Raw genomic sequence first — 22,488 nt, 5'->3', positions numbered from 1 at the left:
AAAAAAGAGTCGCTCCCGGGTTTTTGCGCTACTAGTGGTCTTTATTAGAATGCTAGAATGTTGCTCGGCCTCGTTGTGGGCTTATGCAAGTTGATCCTAGTCTAAAGAGGCGCTCGAGCACTGGGAGTACACGGCCTACAATGCGAACCCTGCTTCTGAGGCGTCTTTCTACTCTCTACTTCTGCTGTCTTCTTTTGGCTTCCTCAGCCTCAGTCAGGAGAGTTGCCTCTCCTCACCTTGGCCTTCGGTCACCACCTACTCTACCTCCATTCAGCTTCCTCAGCCTCAGTCAGAAGAGTTGCCTCTCCTCACCTTGGCCTTCGGTCGCCACCTACTCCTGCTCCATTCAGCTTCCTCAGCCTCAGTCAGGAAAGTTGCCTCTCCTCACCTTGGCTTTCGGTCGCCTCCTACCTTCTCTCCTTACCTTGAGCTCAGCTCAAGCTCGGTACGGGCTCGCCCCGTCTTCTTCCTCGCCCTCGCCTTGCTCTTCCTCCATGTCTTCCTCTTCTTCGCCATCTTCCCTCATCTCCACCCGCAGTCGGTCCTTCTTGTCCACCTTCAGCGAGCAGGCCAGCACATGCATCTCTGCGAATTTACTCAGTGCTATGAACAGGAAGCTAAGAGATCGACGCTCTATGTCGTCGCTCTCCGCCTCCTGCTCAAGCTCAGCAGCTGCCGTTGCCCGTGGCGAGAACGCGCTGCCCCTCCTTGCCTTCTTGCTCTCTCCTTGCACGCGAGTCCAGCGCTTGCTCTGCAGCCACTTCCCCAGCTTCTCCTTGAGAACGTTGCGCCCAACTCCCTGCTCCTCTGGCATCTTCGCCCACTCTCCCAGCGACATGAACTCCAGGCTCCCCGGAGAGTAGAACGTGTCGTGGAGGTTGCCAACGGCCTTGTCCAGGACCAGCTTGATCGGCTCGCTCGTCCCCGCCTCGTTCAAAGAAGCTGCATCTTCGATGACTGCTGACAGCTCGCTGACGAGCTGCATGTCCTCTTGGCTTGACGGAGATGCTGCCTCCATTGTGATCCTCTCCAGGTCTGTAAACTCCAGCCACTCTCCCTCGCTCTCCTCCTGTCGCTGCGCTGCGTCGCTGGTGCCCCGCTGACCAGCCGCCTCAGAGTCAGGCTCCTTGTCGAAGCCGACTGCTTCGAGCTTGGTTGCTGCGCCTTCGAGATAGAAGGGCAGCTCCTTCATCATGCGTCGAGCATCCTCCGTGGAGCCGAGGAGGATGCATAGCTTGGACCCGTTCCAGGACTTGGTGTTCAAATCCTCCTCCATGTCGATGCCTTCAACGTTGATCTCGAGCCTGTTAGCGATCTCCAACAAGACTCTCTTGACTCTTGCGATAGACGTGTTGCCGCCGTTGCACAGCCCCTCCATCTCCTTCCTCGTGAAGCGACCAGATGCCGCCGTCGACTTGATGATGATCTTGATCTCCTTGCCGTCCTTGCCGCCTGCCTTCTTCTGCAGTCTTGATGCCTTCTTCAACTTATTTCTGGACACAAAGCGATCAGCTGTCAACTCGACTGCGAGCGCCTCTCTGATCTTCGGGTCCTCGCTGAACAGAGTCAGGTGTACTCCCTCCATCGCTTCGCTCTCTCGGAAAGCTCGAAATGCTGTATCATTCGCCTCTGGGCAGCTCGAGGAGACGATCCACTCCACCTCCCTCTGTCTCCAGATGACGTTGGCCCCTACAGCGATGAAGCCTTTCTGACCTAAGCCTTTGTGGACTTGCTGTCCTGGCGCCCCAGCGACCAGCATGCCTGCCAGCGGCTGGAGTTGGACCGCTGCAAGGGACTGGCGCAGCAGCTGATAGCGATAGACGGCCGCTATCTCAGCCGTTGTCATGCCGCCCAAGGTTAGCAGGTGAGTCAGCTCTGCCAAGCTGCCCCCTTTGCCCCAGGGTCCTCTCTTGGCTCGAATCTTGAAAGATCGATCGTGCACGATGCTCACATGTACAGCTGTGAACTTGCGACCATCGATCGCGAAGTCCTCTCTTCCCTGCCAGAGCTTCTCCGCTTGTGCATTGCGGAGGAAGGAAACAGTCACCGGGATCTCCTCAGCACTCGCTATCTCGGGTCTATACGGAGCCTTCCACATGATTGCTTTACTCTCTTGCACTGAGTCTACGATCAGTCCGATCTCTTCAAATTTCTTCTTCAGCTTTTCTTCATGGTTGACATACACCGAGGAGATGCCCAGGAGAGTCATGGAGATGAAGGAAGTCACCTCGTTGCCTGCTGAGGCGGTGTATGTCTCGACCTTCTCCTTCTTGGCTTCTTCAATCTGCTGCATAAACCACTCTCTGGATGCGTCACTCCATCCAGCCATCGCTTCTTGCAGAAACTCACGTCGTGCCTGCTGACATGTCGAGCGGATGGCTTCTGCGATAGCGTCGGGGGTGCATCCCTCCACAGCCTTGCAAGCCTGGGCTGTCCTGCTGTTCGGATAACGCTTCGCGAAGCTCTTCACCCTCTCGACGAGATCAGCTTCGAGGACAGAGGCATCCACAAGTCCGCTCTGCGTGTATTGGCATGATCTCCGATACAGCAGGTTGCGAACATTTTCATCATACTGAAGAACCATACTTAGAAAGCTATTTGCCGAAAATAACGGCGCCTGCCGAAAATAACGGCGCCTGCCGAAAATTCCCCTACACCTGACGAGGAGCCATGCTGCCGAAAATAACGGCGCCTGCCGAAAATAACGGCGCCTGCCGAAAATAACGGCGCCTGCCGAAAATAACGGCGCCTGCCGAAAATAACGGCGCCTGCCGAAAATAACGGCGCCTGCCGAAAATAACGGCGCCTGCCGAAAATAACGGCGCCTGCCGAAAATAACGGCGCCTGCCGAAAATAACGGCGCCTGCCGAAAATAACGGCGCCTGCCGAAAATAACGGCGCCTGCCGAAAATAACGGCGCCTGCCGAAAATAACGGCGCCTGCCGAAAATAACGGCGCCTGCCGAGGCGCTCGAGCACTGGGAGTACACGGCCTACAATGCGAACCCTGCTTCTGAGGCGTCTTTCTACTCTCTACTTCTGCGCCTGCCTAAACCCTAAACCCTAAACCCTAAACTAGATCCTACTCAAAGATCAAGAAAACTGATGATAAGAATCGAATAAGCTCCAAGTGCGTTTCCACAGTTCGAGTCAGATATTCGACCGACCAATCTGGCTGGGGAAGGCTTGTTTTTCCAATTCGAAGATCAATCAAACAAATTGAGGCTGAGATGAGAGGCCTAAACAACTTGCGCAGGCTAGAGAGAGAGCCTGATTGAAGAGAGGAGTCATCCTAATGTGTAAGGCTTGATAGAATTGCATGAATTTTCAACAGTAACGAAACAATACCAAGAAAGAAAGAACTCCAGTAAACAATTCAACTAACCAAATATAAGATCAACATGATTGAGCATGTAATTGAGGCGCTATCTGACTGGCACGGCTGGCATACGTTCCATCATAGAAAGCTATTTGAACTGTACCTAACCCTTGCTCGCAGCTTCCTCCGGTCCCCTTGCGCTCTCCCTACGCCGCCGCGGATGTGCATGCCTCGGGAAGGGGCCCGCCTGCCTCCGAGGCTCGGGAAGGGCCCGCCTGCCTCGGGAAGGGCCCGCCTGCCTCGGGAAGGGCCGCCCGGCCTCCTTCCTCGGGAAGGGCCCGCGAAGCCTACTGAGTGCCCGGGCCCGACATGCGACTATGGCAGAGTCGCATTAGCGTTTGAAGGTAGCATGGTGCCAAAGGCATCTCTTGTCCTCTTCGTCCTTGCATCCCTACAGTCATGCAGGCTGATCCCCTCTTCTGATACAGACCCTTTACATCCAACGATACTCTCCAAGACATTGCGACTTCGTGGAGGGTTGGATTCGGCTGCTAGATTGCAGCAAAACTATCACGAAAATAGATGGGAAGAACGGAGAAGAGAGTTGCAGCCATTGATAGATGCCGCTATTGAAGAACATGAAAGGAAAAAGGCAGAATTAGCTGCAAAACAAGAAATGTCCAATCGAAATAACAAGGACCCTGAGGATGAGGACATACAAAGAATTGACAGAATCTTTGAGAACGCAACAAGGGACTCTGTTTCTGAGTTTGTTGAGGAAAACACTTTTTTCTGTGTAGATCCTAATGAAAACAAAGATTTTCTCTTCAATGATGTCGACGAAGACTGCCCTTTGAATCAGAGCTCCGGAACCAATTCAGGAAAGGTTGTACAGTGCTTTTGGTGCACTGATGCCGGCATTGTTTCAAAGAATGTGACGAATGTAAGAAAGTTCATGGAAGAACGAAAGGCCGAAGAGCGAAAGGCTAGGGAAATTTTATGGACGAGAAATCACATAGACTGTGATATGGATGAAGAGATTGCACGGCGAATCTATGCCTGTGAGGAGATGCAGAAACGAAAGATCGACGTTCAGATCCTTGATCCTTTCAATGAATCGACTTGGGCTGTTTCAGCATCTGTGAAGCAAAAGCTCCAAGAGATGAGGGAAAGAAATGAAGATTTGGCCTTGCCTGTTACTCTGTCTAACTTTACACCGATCAAACTTGTCAACATCTCAATGGTGGAGAAGATGTTTCGACAGCGACAAGAAATGAAGCCAAAGAAGGAGGAGATGGTTATCCCAACACTGGAAGGCAACATAACAGTCAAAGTTGCAAACCTCACACCGTCATTTCGGGTATACCTGGCCTTTCTGCAAACATTTTCTTGACTTGGCGACAGTTCAACTACGAAATCAATGACACAGAATGGTTTGGTATCGATTATCGGGGGGCAGAGGAGAAATACAACTTATCCGAAGCTGCATTTCAAGAGATGTGTGATCAAGTAAGCAAAAACGTTTGACATTGTGGATTTTTCTGACTTTTTTCTAGTTCAAGATTGGTCCTTCGCTCGATCCGGTCCACCCAGATGTCTTGATTGCAAATGCCGATATCCAGGTATGTGATCTTGAAGTTTGAAATTTATTCCGACAAATGGCTAGGAGAGACTGTTCGATATGTCGGGGGGGGCTGAAGGGTCCCTCAAAAAAGCTTTTCGTCTCTATCGACGAGCAGTAGAGCTCAACGATACCTCTGCCAGAGCCCTGGCAAGCCTTGCAAAATTTCTCTACAGACGGCACGGAAATTTTACAGAAGCAGATCGTCTTTTTCAAAAAGCCCTTCACTTTGAGAAACAAGATTTGTTTTCTCTACACGAGTACTTGAAGATGTTAACAAAGTGGGATGAACTAGCCAGCTCTAAATTTTCAAGCCAGAACTTCACTTTTATCTATTACCTTCATAGTCAACAAAGAAATATCTCGACACGTCTTGACGAAGCCCTAGATAGGCAACAATGTATGTTGACAGATGAAGAGATACGACAAGTCAAAAAGGAGACTATGCAACAGGTTTGGCCTTGTACTCCTTGTATCACCCAAACCTGAGATTCAGTGATAAGGTGGAGGATTTTGTTCGCAGCGGAATGATCTCTCTCCCTTCGACATTAGACGAAATGGCAGCTGACAGATTTAATGACCTGGAGCTGCAGTGTTATACAGAATTAGCTGAATTTGATAAGTCTCATTACCCCCACGATGTGTATCACCAGCTGTTGGAAACCTTGTACAGAAGTGTTCCCCAAGAGAGTAAAGAGCAAATTCTTGCTGAGCGGAGGGCCAAATATGGAAATTCGACATCATGGAATGAAACGTTTGAACGGTCAAGATTGATCTGTCCCCTCACTGAAAAGGTTCAATGCTGGTGAATTTGTTGTTTCTCACCCGGTTAGCAGATTAAAGATCTTCTGAGAAGGGCCCCGGAAGATGCGAAGGCAGCAAGACAGCGAGATCGAGCCAATCGATTGCTTCAAGACTTTCACAAGAAGTTCAATATATCAGAGTATCTCTTGCGAACATGCAATTACTTGATGGGAGAGAAGGAGAACCTCACATTGCAAGAGTACTTCGAAGTCACGCGCCTGCTTAATGGAAACTTGAGCCAGAAGGGATACGATCGACTTTTGGAAACAGCCAGCCATGATCAACCCGAGGTGACAATCCTGTTCCTCTTTCTACCCTTGACCTTATCTTGTTCTCTGTTTCTTTTCAATGAGTTCTTGCCATTCCCTTGTTCGTAAATTCTGACTTGTTTTGTTCTCCCACTGCAGAATCTGACGGCCATAGAGAGGCACTTCAGACTTTGGCGTTATGCAATCCGAGAAGACGAAGATCCGTTCACGCTGCTTGGGGATGGAACAGGGCTTCCTCTATCGGAGAGCGAGGATGAAAGCGAGGAGCAAGCAAAGAAAGGAAAGACAGTTGTTGGCACGCTACATCGCATGGAAAGGAAAGACGCAGAAGTTCCTGAAGGACCCCTTCCTCTCCATCGCTCGGACTTGCCTCTCCTTGGTCCCGAAGAAGAGGAAGTATCGTCTCCACCTGCAGAATCAAAAGCACAAGAGCAATTCAAAGAGAAGATAGGAGAGGAGGGTGGGGAGGAAGAAGAGGGAGATGGATTTATCAAACGAGTGATATCCCCCTGGAATCGCCATTATCCATGGCGAGGGGATCGCAACGATGTTGATCATCTCGATACAGCACAAGCGATCTTCACGTGCCAATCAGTGATCAGCAGCTTCAGTTGGATTTGCAAATTATGCGATGGAGATTTAAAGCTTTCAGTGTTGCAGCTGGTAGTGGCACAACGAGCCCACAAGCGTTTCGTCTCCATTTGTCGAGACCTTATCACTCACAAGGGCGAACCCATGACGAGGATGCACGAGCTCGTATCAGACTTTCTCTTGCTCTGGAACCAGTCCGTTTCGCTGCAATCGCTCAAGGATGTCCCAAGCCATGGCGACGCCAACATGAGGTTTCACCTCGACGAGATTCAGATGTTGGAGAAATTCAGGGAGGTGCTGGAGAAACAACCGCTCTCTGAGCATGGAAAAGACATCGTGATGACATTGAGTACATAAAATATCCCTCCTGACTTGTCTGTAGCTTGCAAGAACGCTAGTGGCATCTTATCTGGAGAGCCAGGAGGAACTTGAGGAGGAACTGAAGGTATATAAGGATGAGATCTAAACTTCTGAGAGGCTGCAGGTCAAAAATATGTCCGCACCTGATCCACATGACTACGAAGAGAACACTGACTTCATGAAAGACCGTCTCATGTTCATGCTCCAACAGGTCAGCCCCTCGTCCTCGTGTTCGGTGTCATAACCAGATGTAGACGTGGAGATCGAACGACACTTGGGTGCTGAAGATGGAGAAGCTTGATAAGGAATTAGAGGAAGACGAGTTGTACAAGCTCGACGATCAATTGGTGTTGAGACCGAAAAGAGAGGCTGACAAGTGTTGCCTCACCTCCAAACAAATCAAGAAAATCAGCGATGAGATCTCGTCGAACGTGCTCATCTTACAGCTGGGAGAGCAGGTGATCAATTGCTTCTCCGGGCTGGCAGCAGCAGCTACCCATAGTGGCTTCTCGTCGATTGAGGATTACTTTCAAGCAAGAGGAGGTGAAAACCTGTGGAACCATTCCAAGGTCGTGGAGGAAGAGATCCTCGTTGCTTCCATGCGCGAGATCTCCTCCAGCAAGAAGCAGTGCGATCTTTTCATCCCCCACGCTGGGAGTGTGCCTCTTCCTGAAATTATCCCCGAGCATTTGAATGGGTCTGATTGGCCAGAGGAAAGTCTCCGTCCTCCCTGCGAGAAAAGTCACTTGCTTCCTCATTGGTGGCCTCTTTCCATTATCAACGACCCTCTGGCTTTCTTCGCAGCCAACCTCATCGACTCAGTTGCGGGAATGTGGAGGGGGATGAAATTCAAGGGGCCCAGCTCGTACAAGCGCAGAGACCCCGAGAGCATCCCAGCTGTCGACATTTTGGCTGATCGGCTAAGAAATGCGAGTAGAGGAGGAAAGAATGAAATGGAAGGCGGATAGCTTTCTCATCTTCACCTCCTACAGCATTGGGGAATGTCGACGGTCCAAGTTACTCAATTTACTCTTCCGAAAGAATATTTTAAAGGGTCCAAGATAGCTTCCTCATATTGAGAGGATCTCAGAGTCTCGTGACCATATGAGAGCGTGTCAGATTCAGATTCAGACTTTGGAAACAGTGATTCTTGGTGGGCGATTGGCATCATCGTTGATACATGCCTGATGTATGACAATCACAATGCAGAGTGCTCAAGCTCCTTCCACTGGACTTCTTCCTTCTTTCCCGAAAATTTGCTGAATCCTGCTTTCAAGTCTTCCACATTCTGCCGTCTCACTATTGAAACTCCTAGGAATATTGTCAAGATACGATCAACGAACGCAATCACGGGTATCATAGATCATGTGAGAAGAAGGAGGGAAAGCAAGCATATCGGCTCACCGTTAGGGATTTTCTGCCATTTTTTGACCATATAAGTGCTTGTGCCAAGAACAACGAGGACAGCGATTCCAATTGGAGGCAAGAGATAAGGCAGCACTTCAACCGTGTGATGAGCCTTCCGATCCGCCTGATCGACGAAGATCTCATTGTGCTTCTGCAAATGAAGGAGATCAGAAAAGATAATTTCATCCACCTTAACCTCCCATCGCTCCTTGCCATATTCCTTCTCGTCTTCGCCCTGCCTCCTCCTTTCCCGTGAGAGCATATAATCACCTTTCCAAGGTTTCTGAGCGCAACTGCTTTCCGATGCACAGCTTCGAATCTTGCTGACATGTGACCTCGATCATCGATGGCTTTCTCTGCGATGTTTGATCTGGCTCGAGAGTGTTCCCGTTGCGTAGCCAAAGCCTTCTGTTTCACGCATCAATATGCGAGTCGCTAACTCATCTCACCTCACCTTAGCACTTGCTGGTTTGACTTGAGTCTGTACGATGTGCCCGTCTTTGTCGATGTGCCAATCATGCAGCAAGGCCCCGTCGCGTTTTGCTTCCACACGAGCTTTCACATTCAGGTTCTTCATGGCCTTCCTTCACTGTCAGCTTTTGCAGCAGGGCAAAAGAGACAACCGATACCTTCTGTCTCCTCATCGAACCATCGTCCATCTGCAGTGACTTTCTTGCCACAGCAACTTTCTGCAGCATTTATCAGCCTACCGCAGACTGAAGCGAAAAAACTACCAGCATCTTTTCATCGTGATTGGATACTGATTGCGCCTCCTTTAGCATCCGTTGATCTTCCTGCAGGGACTGATGAGCTCAGGTCGGAGGCAGCACGAGGAAAGTACTTCGACTTGTCGCTTAGCCTGACGTACAAGCGCCTCGTCCCTTTTCTCTTCTCTTTCAAGACGCAGGGGATGCATAGTTGCCCAAGGCTTGGTGACCTAAACCACAAGGAAGTCATGCTCGAGGCCGAGCCAAGTCTTTCCAGCACACCATCGTCTTCATCTTCTCTTCCACTTTCGCCGCACGAGCTGCCATGGCAAGATCGCGCTCATGGATGATGGTTTCAAGTTCTTTTGAAGAACGATCAAGCGTCGGCGAGAAATCTGAGAGCATCTGAATGCCGAGCCCATGCAGATAGTCATTGTATTTCTTAGCGCATTGACAGTCTATAAGAAAGGAAGACAGCACAAATGATGCAAGAAAGATCTGCACGTCCTGTGCACTCAAAATTATAAAGCAAAACGAGCCCAGCACCTCTCACCTTCATATCCGCTTGTTGCTTAGCAGAAAAGGATTTCACTGGAGTCCAACCTTATCCTTGAAAAGAAAGTAATCATAACCTGCATAGCAACAGCAATCTAGAAAAATAAGATCATTGCAATATCGAATGAAAGCTAGACCGATAGCAATACGCCAAGCGACGCCCTCTTTTCACATCTCAGTAGTGGCACCTTGGATCCGGAAATTCTAGGCCATGACGACACAGATAGCACCGCAAGTGTGGTGTATGAGCTCACGTGTAGCTGCCCATCCCTCTGCCTGCTTCCTTCCCATCCCCCTGCCTGCTTCCTTTCCTTTCTCCCTCCACCTCCCTTCCTTGGCGCGCGCATTCCGCGACACGTCTGGGGCGGAAATAAATTGAGAGGGTTTAGTTCCACTCATGTTTAGTTACTGGGCTTCAGCGGAAAAAATTAGTCAAGGCTTTTTAGACTCCTCCCGAGAAGACCGTGCAGGACTGTCGCTTGTTCCCCATGTCGCTCCCCATGTCGCTCCCCATGTCGCTCCCCATGTCGCTCCCCATGTCGCTCCCCATGTCGCTCCCCATGTCGCTCCCCATGTCGCTCTCCATGCGTCACCTGTGCTCTTACTCTCCTCACCCTTTGGTCGCCCTCAGCCTGCGAATCTGCTAATCGAATCTAACTCTGCCTCCGCAGCGAAGGAGGGGTGCCAAGCACGGTCTGAGAGCCGCCGGCGCCTCTGATGGCGGACGGGCCATCATACTTTGACCCCGAGCAAGAGTCACGACAGAAACCAATGAACGGCATGTCAACGTATGCAGAGATAGCCATCGAACTCTCCGACAGTCGCGCAAGCGCCCAACGCTTGCGAGAAGGGATTGCCATGAAGACGCAAACAGGCGACGATGCAGGCGAGCTGCATGTGGACCAGCAAGTCCATGAACAGGCGGAGTCTCATGATGAGACGCAAACGGATCATGAAACCCTCGCGTCTCGGGTTCGCAAGACGATCCAAGGAATAGCCGCCCCAGCTGAAATCTTGGCCGAGACAGTGATGAAGGGGATGAGCAAAGTTGGGCATGCAGCAGATCCTCTCGTTCAGGCTGTGCGATCGGACCTGGCAGGAACGGACGCGCCTGAGCTCACAGGCATGGAAATCTGCAGAAACAGGTCATGAGATGTACTTCCATCCCAGCATACTGATGGCGCTCCATAGCAAAACGGGAGAGTTTGTGATCCAACAGGACTTGGTAGAGAACAACCGACAGAACTTGTCGATGTTCTGTTCGAGAAAGGTCGTTAGTACATGGAATTCTTCTTGCAGAGCTTAAAATGGAAAGGTCAGGAGCTTGAAGACGAGTTCGGCATCAGTATCCGACAATATTACAACTTTCTCAACTTTCTTACCGTTGCAAACATAGCACTGCTTCTCTGCTCCCTCGTTGGTGAAATGCTGTGACTGTTCGAGCTCTCTTGATGTCAAATCATTGCAGGATGGCTTCCTCACGCCCTGAATACATTTCCTAAATTACGCGATGAGGTCTGCTCTTGTACTGTTCGTTGCAATCTCTCTGATCCCAGGAGGTCATCAGGGCCTTGGATGGCGTCAAGACGTGAGCAGCTCTCAGCTACTGAGTGCCTTCCTCCTCTCCTCCTTCCAGCCCTCGTCTGATAGCTACTGGATAGCCATGCTCAGTCTTTGTTACTCGCTGTCTGCAATGTTGGGACCGGCTTATTATTTGATCGACCTTTTCTATTTCAAAGATGCATCTCAAGAGCAGTATGTAAGCTACTCATATCCCTTCCCATCCCTTCCCTTCCCTTCCCTTCCCTTCCCTTCCCTTCCCTTCCCTTTGCGTTCCCTTTGCGTTCCCTTTGCGTTCCCTTCCTTTCCTTTCACTTCCCTTCCCTTTGCATCGGCCACATACTCTGTGATGTTGCACGTCTTAGCTTGAAAGAAAGATCAGACTAGATGACATCGACAGGAAGGTAATGGTTGATTGCTAAATTTTCTCTTGTCGTTTTCTTCTCGCGTTGTTTACCCACTGATGGCAACCTGAAGATTCCGATAGAAGACAATCCCGACAGGCTGACCAAGTCAAAATACATGATACTGTCCTATTTCCTCTTTCTCCTCTGCCTCAGCGTTCCCATCATCGTCATGTATTTTATCTTATTCGGCCTCAATCGAATGATGATACAAGTATGTGTGCTTCGACCATCAACTTCATTATGATTGACGTGTCACTGCAACGTATCTCCCTCTCTCCTCCCTTACCTCTACCTCTACCTCTACCTCTACCTCTACCTCTTGAATCCGACATTGGCATGATAATCAGCGTTATTTTGATAATGAAGATTCGTTCTCCTCTTTGTTGTTGACTGCTTTGAAAACTTTCAGGAAAATTACAAAGTTGCAACAAATTTTCCCACTAACTTCTCTGGGACGTCTCGATTGCTTGTAAGCTTCAGTTTCCATCTTGCCTCCAGTCTTGTTTTCTTGCCTTCATCTTCTTTCTTCTTCATCCTCTTCTCTATGGTATCTGTGCCGTCTGCTGATTTCTTCTCCTCGCCGTTTTCCCTCTCGCAGGTCGCGCTTCTTGCCATCAGCACGTCCAGCATTGCAAACTTTATTTTCGGACTCGTTGCAGGGCTTCTGACAGACTTGGAGCTGCACGAGACGTGGACGGGCTACCGCAACCATCGCCTGGCGAAGCTCGTGGTGTACAGGTCAGAATTTTACCTGCGCGCATTCCTGAAGCTCTTCTCTTCCTTCCTTGGCTTCATCCCCCTGCTTTGCACGTTGCTCATCGCAAGACGGACAGGATCTGCAACACGATGGCTCTGCTCTTCTTCACCTACTATGCTGAGGTTGGAATATTGAGTGCATGAGATAGAGATGGGGGAGACTAGATGAGAAGGACGAGATCTGTAGGAGGATGTCAACTGAGCACCAGGTCCCTTGGTACACCTGCATGATTACCAGGATAGCTCTGCAGACGGTGAGGACAGAAGGAAGGGAATGGAACTGATATGATTGTTCAGATTCTTTTCGTGGGAATGGACCTTGTTGTCACCCTTCTGCTCCAAATGATATCACCCTTCGTGTATCAGGTGAGATCAAAACCTCGTTTTTATCAAAGTCAGTGACACGTTGTGTCAGTGGTGGCTCAATATCATTAATTGTCGTCCTTGCTGCGAAGACCAACAGGTTGATGCAGGGTCAAGGTGTGGACTCACATGACATGACCAGGACACCCGCGAGCCCTTTGAACTGACGGAAGAATATTTCAAGTTGGTGAGTGAGAATTGAGATAGAAGAGACTCAGCAAACCAGCTGCGATGAAGAGGAAGGGGAGTTAGTGAAACAAGACAGCAGAACAGGAGATGGAAAGACAGGAAAAGGGAATGGGAGTTAACTTAACCCTAACGCAATAACTGAGAGAGTCCAATTCAAAAATAATCAAATTTGCTGTTTCTTATTGCTGACTTATTCGAAAGGTCTTTCGGCAGTATCTCTTGTATGTTGCGTTGCCTCTTTGCCCTCTATTTTCAGGTTAGAGGATTTCTAATTCCTGTTCAAATCTCTATCTCGCCGGTCATTTTGCACCTATCTCTTTGTTTTCTAGTTTCAAGCGATGACATCTTCGAATCCACCTCCTCTCTGTCTTGCATTTTCTCTATTTATCTCTCCTAATCTTCCTAGTACCTCCTCTCACGATTTCCTCAGCCGCTACGCTTGTTTGCAACGTCATCGAGTTACCTCTGAATAAGTTTCGTCTGCTCCGGCTGACGCGGAGGCCGCAGGGGATGGTAGGAGGGCAGCAAGCGAAGGCGCTGCTCATGGCTTGTCTAGGTGGGAGGTCGACGCCTCATGTGCATCTCCATGTTCGGAGCATTTTTATCAGCCTGTAAGGGGAGGAGGAGGGAAGAAGCGGAGGAAGCGGAGGAAGGGAGAGAAGGAAGGAGGGAGGAATCGTTGGTTTGCTTGGCAATGATCCCATTGAGCAGTCTTCACCTTTCCCTCCGGTCCTGTCTTCTTCTTCTCGCCTTGGGGGCCTTTCCTCTGCTGGCCCTGTCCCACCTATAGCAAGGAAGCTGCAAAGCTCCCACGGGCATCGGTGACACAAAGAGCAGGTGGCAACAGCAGGCGGAGCATGCGGCAGCTCGTTTGAGGCCATTGCATGTAGAGGAAGCAGCGGTCAGACGATCAGCATCGACGAGATTCGTCTGTGGCTTGCTCGAGCAAAGCAGGATGATGAAGAGCAGAAGGCTGCTGCCGCTCGTTATTTCTCCGATCACAGTCGTCTCTTTTACAGCAGGAGATGTATCTGCCGGCCTTGCATACAAGTCTGGTGCTCGTGCACTCTTGCTCTTGCTCACTGAGCACAGGCGATCTCTTGCAGCTGCTCTGCCCCTGTCGAGATTTCGGCTTGCTCGCAGATGAGTAAGTTGGTGTGCGGGAGGGAAACCAACATGTCTGGTACCCGATGTTACGTCGAGGAGGTGAAGAAAAAGATCGCTAAGCACTCTTACTGATAGCGATGGCAGGCTATTTCGGCTCTATGCGGGGGAGGAGCATGCGAGATGAACGTAGACTGGAGATTACTTCAATGTTCGCGGGGAAGATATCAGTACAGGTCATCTCCTCCTCCTCCCCCTCCTCCCCCTCCCCCTCCTCCCCCTCCTCCTCCTCCTCCTCCTCCTCCTCCTCCTCCTCCTCACTCCTTGCCAGTTATGCCAACTTCTCCAAGCATGTCTCCACCTGCATAGGTGGACAGAATGATGCCAAGCCCTGCAAGTCCAACAGTTACTGTGCCGGAGGGTTTTGTGATTTTTACTGTCCCATCTCAGAAGGGTCGGAGGATGCGTATGCTTCTCGCTTCCATGCCTCCGCCGTCCCTGACGAGTTGTCGATGACAGCAGCTCGAGCCCATGCTGGCTCTGCCCGGAATCCATGGTTGGAGGTCTTGTGAACCCGACCCTTGCGAAGGTTTTCGCTCTCCTCTCCTCTACTCTACTCTCCTAAGCCCTGAATTGTTGAGGATGCTGTTGCCTCTCTAACAATCTCGCAGAGGAGCTGGGAACAGCTTTCTCTCTGCAAGGAATGTTTCCGAAACTCTCCGAGCTGCGTCTGTTCACGGCGATGCAACATGACTTCCTATTGATCACTGTCTTGAGCCTGTATGTCTTTCTCGTCTCTTTTCCTCTCCAATGTATTATACATATGCTACATGTTGGTGTTCGAGTGAAGTTTTCAAGGCCATTAGCGATGGCTAGTATTTCCGTGGGTGCGACCGTGGGAGGATGGAGGAGGTAACGGTCGGTTAACCAGAAACAGAGAGCTGCCAGGCTTGATCTTGTGCTCCTCCAAGGTACGTCCCAACTCAACATCGACCCCTCCGATGAGCAATTGATGGGAGGAGGGAAATTCGGTCTGCAAACAAAGTAACGCTGCTGCAAAGCACAGCAAAGGTTGTCACCAGTCGCCAATCTCTTCTCGCTTTTGCGATGACTTTGGAGAGAAGGATTCCAGTCGTCTCTGACTTGCACACGTCCACGGTGATGGTCAAAACAGCCAGATTCCCCGGATTGAACCCAACTTGGCAGATGCTCTTCACCAACACTTGACCTTCTCCCTTTTCGTTCCACTCGTTTGTGATCGGATATTCATCACTATGCAGCTTTGTGCCAATCAACAGCAAAATCTTTGAAGGGAAAAGATTGGCGAAAGTGCACAGAAGATTTTCTGTTACCTCATTCTCGCAAACGATGTCGAGATCGTTTGTGCTTCTCATCAGCTTCTTCTTGTGAATCAATCGTTGCTTCTCTGCAGGAATTCCAGTTGTTTCATGGACCTGAGCAGTAACACAACGCTATCACTCATTGCAGGATTGATTTCAAGGATGTTTTGTACCTTTGTTCTTAGACTTTGCAAGGAGCCACTTGCGAACTCAATAGGTATCTTTCTTCCTTCAAATTTAATGTAGACATGCATTTCCTGAACAAAATAGACATTAATCAACTATTTCAAGCAAGATTAAGTCCAAGAGGGATAAAGATGGTATTATCTAACTCGGGCATCTGAAATCCAGAATATGTATAAATGAAAACTGACCATACTTGGAGGTTCGTGAGACAGAGAACCTCTGCTGAAAAAGCTACACCATTCAGATCCATATTGTCTAATATTCTTTGGTTTGGATTGGCGAAAAGATATTTCGGCCTGAACAAAAAAGACAGACGCAAGGATTTGTTCGCTGCAAAGGAAAATGATGAAATGGAAGAATGAAAATGTGAACTCAGATAAATTTTGATCACACACTGCATGACATATGTTGATGCTCTGTATGATCTGTTTGCATTCTTCTTGTGTAGTTTTGCGTTCAATTCCTCTGTTCGCCATCGCTCGGTGCAGTATATGCCCTGACCTACCACCCCCTTCAGTTTCCTTCAACAAATTAAATACCCCTCTGGCGTTAACACCACCGGTACTTTATCCTCATTTGCCAGTTTTATTTTCTTCTGCGTTTGAACACTGGTGTTTACCCCTACCCCCTGATGTATACCCCTGTGTGTCACTACCCTACCCACTTGCAGTAAAGTTCTCCCGCCAAAGATACGCCGAGAACCATTGAATATCGAAGAGGGGGCCACCTGTACCCCTGGTCACAGCCTAGTTGCCTCCTGCATGGGTCCGGGTAGGGTGGTCAGCGAGACTGATAGGTGGGGTACTCGAGGAGTCGCTTAGCCGAGGCTGTACGCGGAGGGATGGGGGCCAGGATGCCCGGGGCAATCAATTTCGGTATGCGGAGGGATGGGGGCAATCAATTTCGGTATGCGGAGAGATGGGGGCAATCAATTTCGGTATGCGGAGGGATGGGGGCAATCAATTTCGGTATGCGGAGAGATGGGGGCAATCAATTTCGGGATGCGGAGGGATGGGGGCAATCAATTTCGGTATGGCGCCGGGCCAGTTGTGCGGAGGGCGGGGGCAATCATTTTCACACTTGTCGGTCACAAGTTTCTTACTATTTTTTACTCAAAGTTAACTAAAAGTATCGAGTCGCCGAGTCGTCGGACGGTCCGGGTTGGCAGGGGGCATATCACTGATTCACTGAGGCCGGGCATTTAAGTTCCGAGTTCGGACCTCAGGACATGCGGAGCGGGCGGGCCATTACGTGCGGGGCCCCGGCCCGGCTCGCCAACCTGAGGTTCCCGGCCGCCGGTTCACTGAACGGTTCGCGGGCCGACTCAGCGAGTATGGGCCGCACGGCGCCCCGGGCCACCGTGACTCAGCCTTGCCGGGGCCGGCGGATGGCCCGGGCCCCGGCAGCCTGGCGGCGCGGCCAGCCTCAGTCCGTGACTGCCGGGCCAGTGCCAGGCTCGGAGTCACTGTCAGAGTCCGGCCCGGCCTCGGACGGGCTCCAGTCACGGTGCCGGCCCGAATGAAATGCGCCTTGTGACTCAGGGCATGATCACGCCGCCGCCGATCGTCGTGAATTTACAAGTTCAAATTCAAAAAGTATACAGTGATGATTATCAACAGATAGTTTAAATTCAACAGTCCACCAATGACAGTCCACCAATGACTTGGTATATTGTTCAACACGTTACATGCCCATTTGTACCACTGGAAGACTTTAGATTCAAGTAAACCCCACAGAAATCAGACTTCCCAACGAATAAACGACTCCCTATTTCCCTGCAGCAAAGCTGGGTTACTATCTACAGTCTCTGATCCATAAAGACGAATCAAAACCTGAAACGGAATCCCAAGATAAGTCAGTGCGCTCTCACGGCCTACGTAAATTGAATGAGACAATCGGAAAGGAGTTTCGTGCGAATCACTTTGAAAGCATTTTCCATCTGGCGCAGTATATAGCCTGCGGAGACTTGTGATTATCAACAAACTTTATCATGCATCGGGCTCACCTTTGGAATGGATATGACCCAATGCCCTTCGCATCATGCACAATGATGATCGACCAACCCATTTCCTGTGTAGTGGAGAAAAGAGGTAAGAGAGGGTCGACACCAAGGTTTAAGAAGAGAGAAGCAAAATCTGATTTACAAGAAGGCTTCCTCAAAAACTCCTCTTACCTTTAGCAGAGTGTCAGTAGCGTCAGAATCCAGTGTTCGCTGTTCCCGCAAATCCTGTCCCGTAATTTAGGATAATGATCAACGTTTTTTTTTCTTTGAGTGCATGCACATAACAAGTGAAAAAAGAATCAAAATGAGGTGTTGATCGTTGCACACAGAGACTTTCAGTCTTGAGAGCTGCTTTGTCTAACACCTGATGTGTTTTTTTGCTGGCTGAGTGATCATAGACTTTCAATCTGCTAGGCTGTAATAATCGTGTGAGTCTCGTCAAACAAACATACGGTGTGATCAAGCATTGACCTGATCTGTGTTTTCTGGCTCAGAAAACTCTGATTGGTATGTAGAAAGATCGTGTGAACTTCTTGTCTCTTTGCCGCTTTGTCCTTCCGAAAATCTAAGATCGTCGGAGCTCATGGAATAAAATCCGGAATGTGCCGGAGACCGCGAGAGAAGGCTGGACGTTGATGGCACTCGATTCTGAGCAAGCAAAATAAGCAGACGCGTAAGGGTTTGGAAAAAAGACTTCTTGACTTACCTTCGCATGGTTTGCTGAAAGGCAGTCAACACAACCTAGAGCTTCCACGCCCATTTTCGAACCTTGCTTTGATGTTTCTGCTCCCATGACTTCCTCAGGAATCTTTTATTTCACGGACTGATATTGCTGTAATTCTTAGCTTTGGAGTAGAAAACGAAAGGGCCCGTTTTTACAAGTTGAAATTCCGTTCAGTCGTAATGCAGCCAATCAAGGGGTTGAAGCATTATCTTCTCGTTCCGCCTCGTCATTCCCGCAACATTCTTACAAATTTTGCGTGCACTGCCTGAGCATCACGATGCTATCCAGAGAACTTCATGTTCGCTGCATACATTGCCCTCCTGTTCCCTGCGGCATCAATGAGCTGAATGCAATGGCTGAATGTTGGGGAGGGGTAGTAGTTAGCTTCGATGTTGAGGGGGGTGGGGTAATAGGGTAGTAGGGGGTGCAATTTCAAAAACCAGAATTGTACCCCCCGCCCCACGAAGTGTACCTTGCCACCCATCACACCACCCTGAATCATAATCAGTACCCGACCCGTCTTTGATTTCAGGATCTCAGTACCCCACCCATTCAGAGTGGAGCTTTTGACTTCAATTCTGACCCCCTCATTAACACCCCTACCCCCTCAAATGATGGGATTTACCCTTCCCCATGGACGCCAGGGTAACATCACCAAAACAATGAGCAGGCGATTGTTGACATAAATGGAGGGGTACTCTCACACAAGAGGGGACCCTTCGATGTCCACACTACCCTACCGTCCCATTCAATCACCCCACCATAAGAATCATACAACTGAGATTTTATCTTTAATAATTTTTTAAAATAAATTTATTCAATGTTTAGTCAAGTATAGAAATTTATAACACTTTTGGTGACAGAATGATGGTACAAGAACGGTGCTCTGGTAGCGGGATTCGGCAGCCGTGTAGCTAGACGCCCCGGGCCTTTTGAAATAATTCGTACTGACATGGTTCTTATAACTGTCTTTTAAAATTTCCGTTATCCAGACGTTATATTCCGTTGCATCTAGCAAAAATGCGAAGCGCCGTGATTCGAGTGGAATGCGTGGATGATAGAGAACACCACGTTTGTTCATGAATCCTGTTGCCATTGACGTGTCAAAACGTTCATATGACTAGGTTAAGCAAGTGTGACAAACTCACTCGAAGAGTCAGAGGTATGAAAGGAGATTGGATTTAAAGTTGTATGAGGGACATCAGAACAGTTGTCAATCTTCGGTTGAGTGAGAAGTGCGAACATGGTCAGCAAATGATTCGAAGTAGTTTTATATTTATATCAATCAGATGATTTCTATCCTATATTTTAGGGTGCCTTGATTTCCTTCTCGATTGAAAATCCACTCTCGGTATCTTTTGAAGTTGTTGAGCTTGTTTCCTCTCTTGGGACGGGGTGACCTTTTTGCTTTGTTCGAGTACGACAGTGATGATTAAATGCAGGGCTCAGATACGAGGCTGGGGCCTAAAATGTACTTTACCCTAATTCCTCCTGCGTACCCTTACGCCCCTGCTTTACCGCCACCAAATGAGTATTATCCCTCGTACATGGCTTCAGGATCTTTTGTCACAGAACCTGCGGGTGCAGCAGCAGGAGCGTACGATCCTTATTATTATATGCAACCAATTGGTTGATGCGCACGTCTTGGACCAGATTGAAGCAGTGCAACGGATACTGTAGTCCAAGCTCCCTTTTTCGAACATCACTTTGTCGCAAAAGCTTATAAGTCGCAGTCACACAAACAAAACAGCTTTAATTGTTCCATTTTGGGGAATAAGAGGTTGTGGACGACATTGTAAGAAATATAAATCAACCGATTGGACACTTCTTGTTTGATTTAACCTGTGAATGTCGGTCATCCGAAATAGAAAGTACGGCAGTACATCACCTTGATGGGGCCAGCACTTGTCATGAATGGCTTGCCCTACGATCAAATAAATCAACGAATTAATGGAGCGAGATGTCAGGACAAGTAGTCACCTGCCAGCAAGCAACACAATCGTCATTTGTTTGTAGATCTGGCAAAACAGCCTGCGGAATGCAGTTCAGTATGAGGTCATTGCGACATGGAGTAGTGTACCTGCAAAACTTTCTTCTTTTGGACCTGATTAGGATTGAATGGCTCTCCTGTCAATCCTTCTATGAAAATCCTCTCTCCAACCTAGAAAAAGTTGACATGAGTTTGGAACATCAAAACCAATTTCTGCAACCTTTGCATCATGGGGAGGATCTAGTAACTCAACCTTCCCATCAGGACTGGTGCTTGCCATCACCATACCTGATTTCAAAGGTGATTAGTTTCTTCGCTGTAGAAAGGCACGACAAGATCGAACCTTGCGATTCGAATCCAGCCATTTTTGCTGCCTTTAGGTTTGTAACGACTACAACTTTCCTCCCCGGACCTTATAGTTTCTGATCAGAAATATAGGGTATTCCAGTGTCAAAATGCGTACAGAATTCCTCAAGAGAAAAATGATGCCTGAGCCCTGACGCAACCTGACGCTGTGCCTCCTGTACAAAATGGGTTGGTCAAAGAAATAAAGAAAATAACAGCTGTGAAACCTCGCCAACATCTATTTCTTCGCAGTAAAGCTTTTCGGAATCTGGATGAAACCATGTCTTGGTGAGAACTCCAACTTTGAGCTCAAGCTTGGTGAATTCAGGCTGGATTTTGTGTACTTCAATGATAATTCGTACAAGTGAAATAATCTCACCTGCTCGCCTTCTGAAGCAGGTGCGGCCTTCGTGTCCCCAGCAGCTTTCGGCTCTTTGTTTTGCTTCTCAGCTTTGTTCTTCTTTTCATCAGGTTTGCTGTCTGTCTTTTTGTTTTCGATGCCTTTCTCTGTTCTCTTCTCATCCTTTACTTTGTCAGGTTGTTTAGCTTGTTCCTAACAACTCAATTAGCCGCGAACGACGTTACGATCACCTCACACCTTCTCGACCTTCTTCTTCTTCTCATCCTTCATGGCGCAATTATTCTTGGACGATACCCCCAGGAAAGCCTCAAGCTCCTCGATCATACCGTCAACCATCGCAACACTACGATCTAGCATGTTGCACGCGTACGTCACACTGTCCGCCTCTCCGGGCCGCCCGGCAACCGCCCCCGGGCCGGCCGATGACTCGAACCTCAGTAACGGCCCGGCCAGATGACCCGGGCGCCAAGTTTAGTTGAGCCGGAGACTGAACTAAGCTTTTAAAACTTGTGGCTATTATTGTTTCCTCCTGCGCGGACTTACTCTGAGTAGGAATCATACTTTATATAATTTTAGTATTGTACCAAGAGCAGCTTTAAATAATGCATAAAATGTTCTGTCGATCCGGATTGGTACCTGTCTCTTGACTCTTGGCTCTTCGGTTACCCCATGGGGTAGGTAGTATGTGGGATAAAGGGGGTGGGGGGGTACGAGATTGAGATGGTATAAAACCAAGAGCCGCGTCTCTTCGCACGGGAAATGTTCTTCCAAAAGGTAAGATGGCAGCGGATTGCGACTTGTTTGAGGAGCGACTGTAAATAATATGTTGAAAGAAGGGGAGATATTAATGCAGAGCATGATTGTGGCATTTGTTTCACTACTTGATTATGGGCCGTCACTCTTAGAAGTCTTGCTATGTGTGTTGACATGATGGGTTAGCTGGTTTTTCATGGAGTATTCTGTTGCTGCAGTGATGATCGTTGATAGTATCTTGTGCATTTAAACTCAAACAAGATGTTCAAATCATTTCTTGTGCTTTTTTTTTTTGCTTTGTGTTCCATTTCATCTGGGTGTCTGTTGATGCCATTATTTGTACCTGCCTTGAAATGTGGTCATCCAGTGAGTAGTGTTGTATTCAGTACATCTCTCGTTCTTTGAAATTGATCGATCTTGTTGACTGATGAAAAAGAAAATTGAACTTGGATCGGGTTGGCATGTATTCAACTTCATCGCATCTACGAAATCCAACAATGACATGTGCTGCAGCTTATGGGAGTGGAGGCCTTCTTGGCCCACCACCACGCCGGTGACGTCGGTCCTCCTCCTGCCTGGGGTGGCATCGCTGATGATGGTCCTGATGCCCCCTGCGCTGTTGCTGGCATGTTCGGCTGCGCCCCGATGAACTCCACCTACGACTACTGGAAGAACGGCGTTCCTTGGGAGGGTCCCCCAGTTGTGTTCCACTAGATGGTGAAGATTATTATTGCGAAGACTCGGCTCTAGGATTAAATTCATTCACTGAATCCTTG

At 48.9% G+C, this 22,488-nt stretch overlaps 6 protein-coding genes across 6 annotated transcripts; 3 read left to right on the top strand and 3 right to left on the bottom strand.

The window, feature by feature from the left end:
• Positions 1-3,727: 3,727 nt before the first annotated feature.
• On the top strand, positions 3,728-7,931 carry GUITHDRAFT_132644 (hypothetical protein; the record flags this gene model as incomplete). Its single annotated transcript, XM_005841190.1, has 10 exons — positions 3,728-4,678; positions 4,723-4,827; positions 4,875-4,940; positions 4,985-5,339; positions 5,393-5,733; positions 5,776-6,033; positions 6,151-6,897; positions 6,986-7,048; positions 7,088-7,174; positions 7,218-7,931. 10 exons carry the CDS (start codon positions 3,728-3,730, stop codon positions 7,929-7,931), a joined length of 3,687 nt encoding a protein of 1,228 aa, XP_005841247.1.
• A 230-nt stretch (positions 7,932-8,161) lies between these two features.
• On the bottom strand, positions 8,162-9,636 carry GUITHDRAFT_100510 (hypothetical protein; the record flags this gene model as incomplete). The annotated part of the gene is made up of 9 exons (XM_005841189.1): positions 8,162-8,274; positions 8,368-8,521; positions 8,641-8,778; positions 8,825-8,950; positions 9,000-9,059; positions 9,105-9,164; positions 9,212-9,307; positions 9,360-9,584; positions 9,631-9,636. The coding sequence occupies 9 exons, from the start codon at positions 9,634-9,636 to the stop codon at positions 8,162-8,164; spliced, it is 978 nt and encodes a 325-aa protein (XP_005841246.1).
• A 713-nt stretch (positions 9,637-10,349) lies between these two features.
• GUITHDRAFT_132642 (hypothetical protein) lies at positions 10,350-14,583 on the top strand (the record flags this gene model as incomplete). Its single annotated transcript, XM_005841188.1, has 21 exons — positions 10,350-10,777; positions 10,824-10,902; positions 10,932-11,052; positions 11,101-11,147; positions 11,189-11,220; positions 11,304-11,391; positions 11,558-11,596; positions 11,670-11,810; positions 12,009-12,068; positions 12,198-12,337; positions 12,433-12,478; positions 12,565-12,609; positions 12,653-12,721; positions 12,771-12,818; positions 12,861-12,905; positions 13,109-13,163; positions 13,338-13,420; positions 13,698-13,808; positions 14,051-14,113; positions 14,159-14,247; positions 14,343-14,583. The coding sequence occupies 21 exons, from the start codon at positions 10,350-10,352 to the stop codon at positions 14,581-14,583; spliced, it is 2,070 nt and encodes a 689-aa protein (XP_005841245.1).
• A 2,693-nt stretch (positions 14,584-17,276) lies between these two features.
• GUITHDRAFT_100507 (hypothetical protein) lies at positions 17,277-18,299 on the bottom strand (the record flags this gene model as incomplete). The annotated part of the gene is made up of 8 exons (XM_005841187.1): positions 17,277-17,312; positions 17,370-17,410; positions 17,459-17,493; positions 17,543-17,607; positions 17,711-17,764; positions 17,904-17,954; positions 18,011-18,187; positions 18,246-18,299. 8 exons carry the CDS (start codon positions 18,297-18,299, stop codon positions 17,277-17,279), a joined length of 513 nt encoding a protein of 170 aa, XP_005841244.1.
• A 1,773-nt stretch (positions 18,300-20,072) lies between these two features.
• Positions 20,073-21,316, bottom strand: GUITHDRAFT_132641 (hypothetical protein; the record flags this gene model as incomplete). The annotated part of the gene is made up of 9 exons (XM_005841186.1): positions 20,073-20,105; positions 20,152-20,187; positions 20,244-20,294; positions 20,344-20,424; positions 20,507-20,541; positions 20,717-20,774; positions 20,826-20,927; positions 20,978-21,151; positions 21,197-21,316. The coding sequence occupies 9 exons, from the start codon at positions 21,314-21,316 to the stop codon at positions 20,073-20,075; spliced, it is 690 nt and encodes a 229-aa protein (XP_005841243.1).
• A 529-nt stretch (positions 21,317-21,845) lies between these two features.
• Positions 21,846-22,482, top strand: GUITHDRAFT_150205 (hypothetical protein). The gene has a single exon (XM_005841185.1). The coding sequence runs from the start codon at positions 22,229-22,231 to the stop codon at positions 22,424-22,426; it is 198 nt and encodes a 65-aa protein (XP_005841242.1). The 5' UTR covers positions 21,846-22,228; the 3' UTR covers positions 22,427-22,482.
• Positions 22,483-22,488: the final 6 nt, after the last annotated feature.

Source organism: Guillardia theta, assembly GCF_000315625.1.
Source record: "Guillardia theta CCMP2712 unplaced genomic scaffold GUITHscaffold_4, whole genome shotgun sequence".
Lineage (NCBI taxonomy): Eukaryota > Cryptophyceae > Pyrenomonadales > Geminigeraceae > Guillardia > Guillardia theta.
This window is presented reverse-complemented; position numbering and strand designations above follow the sequence as displayed.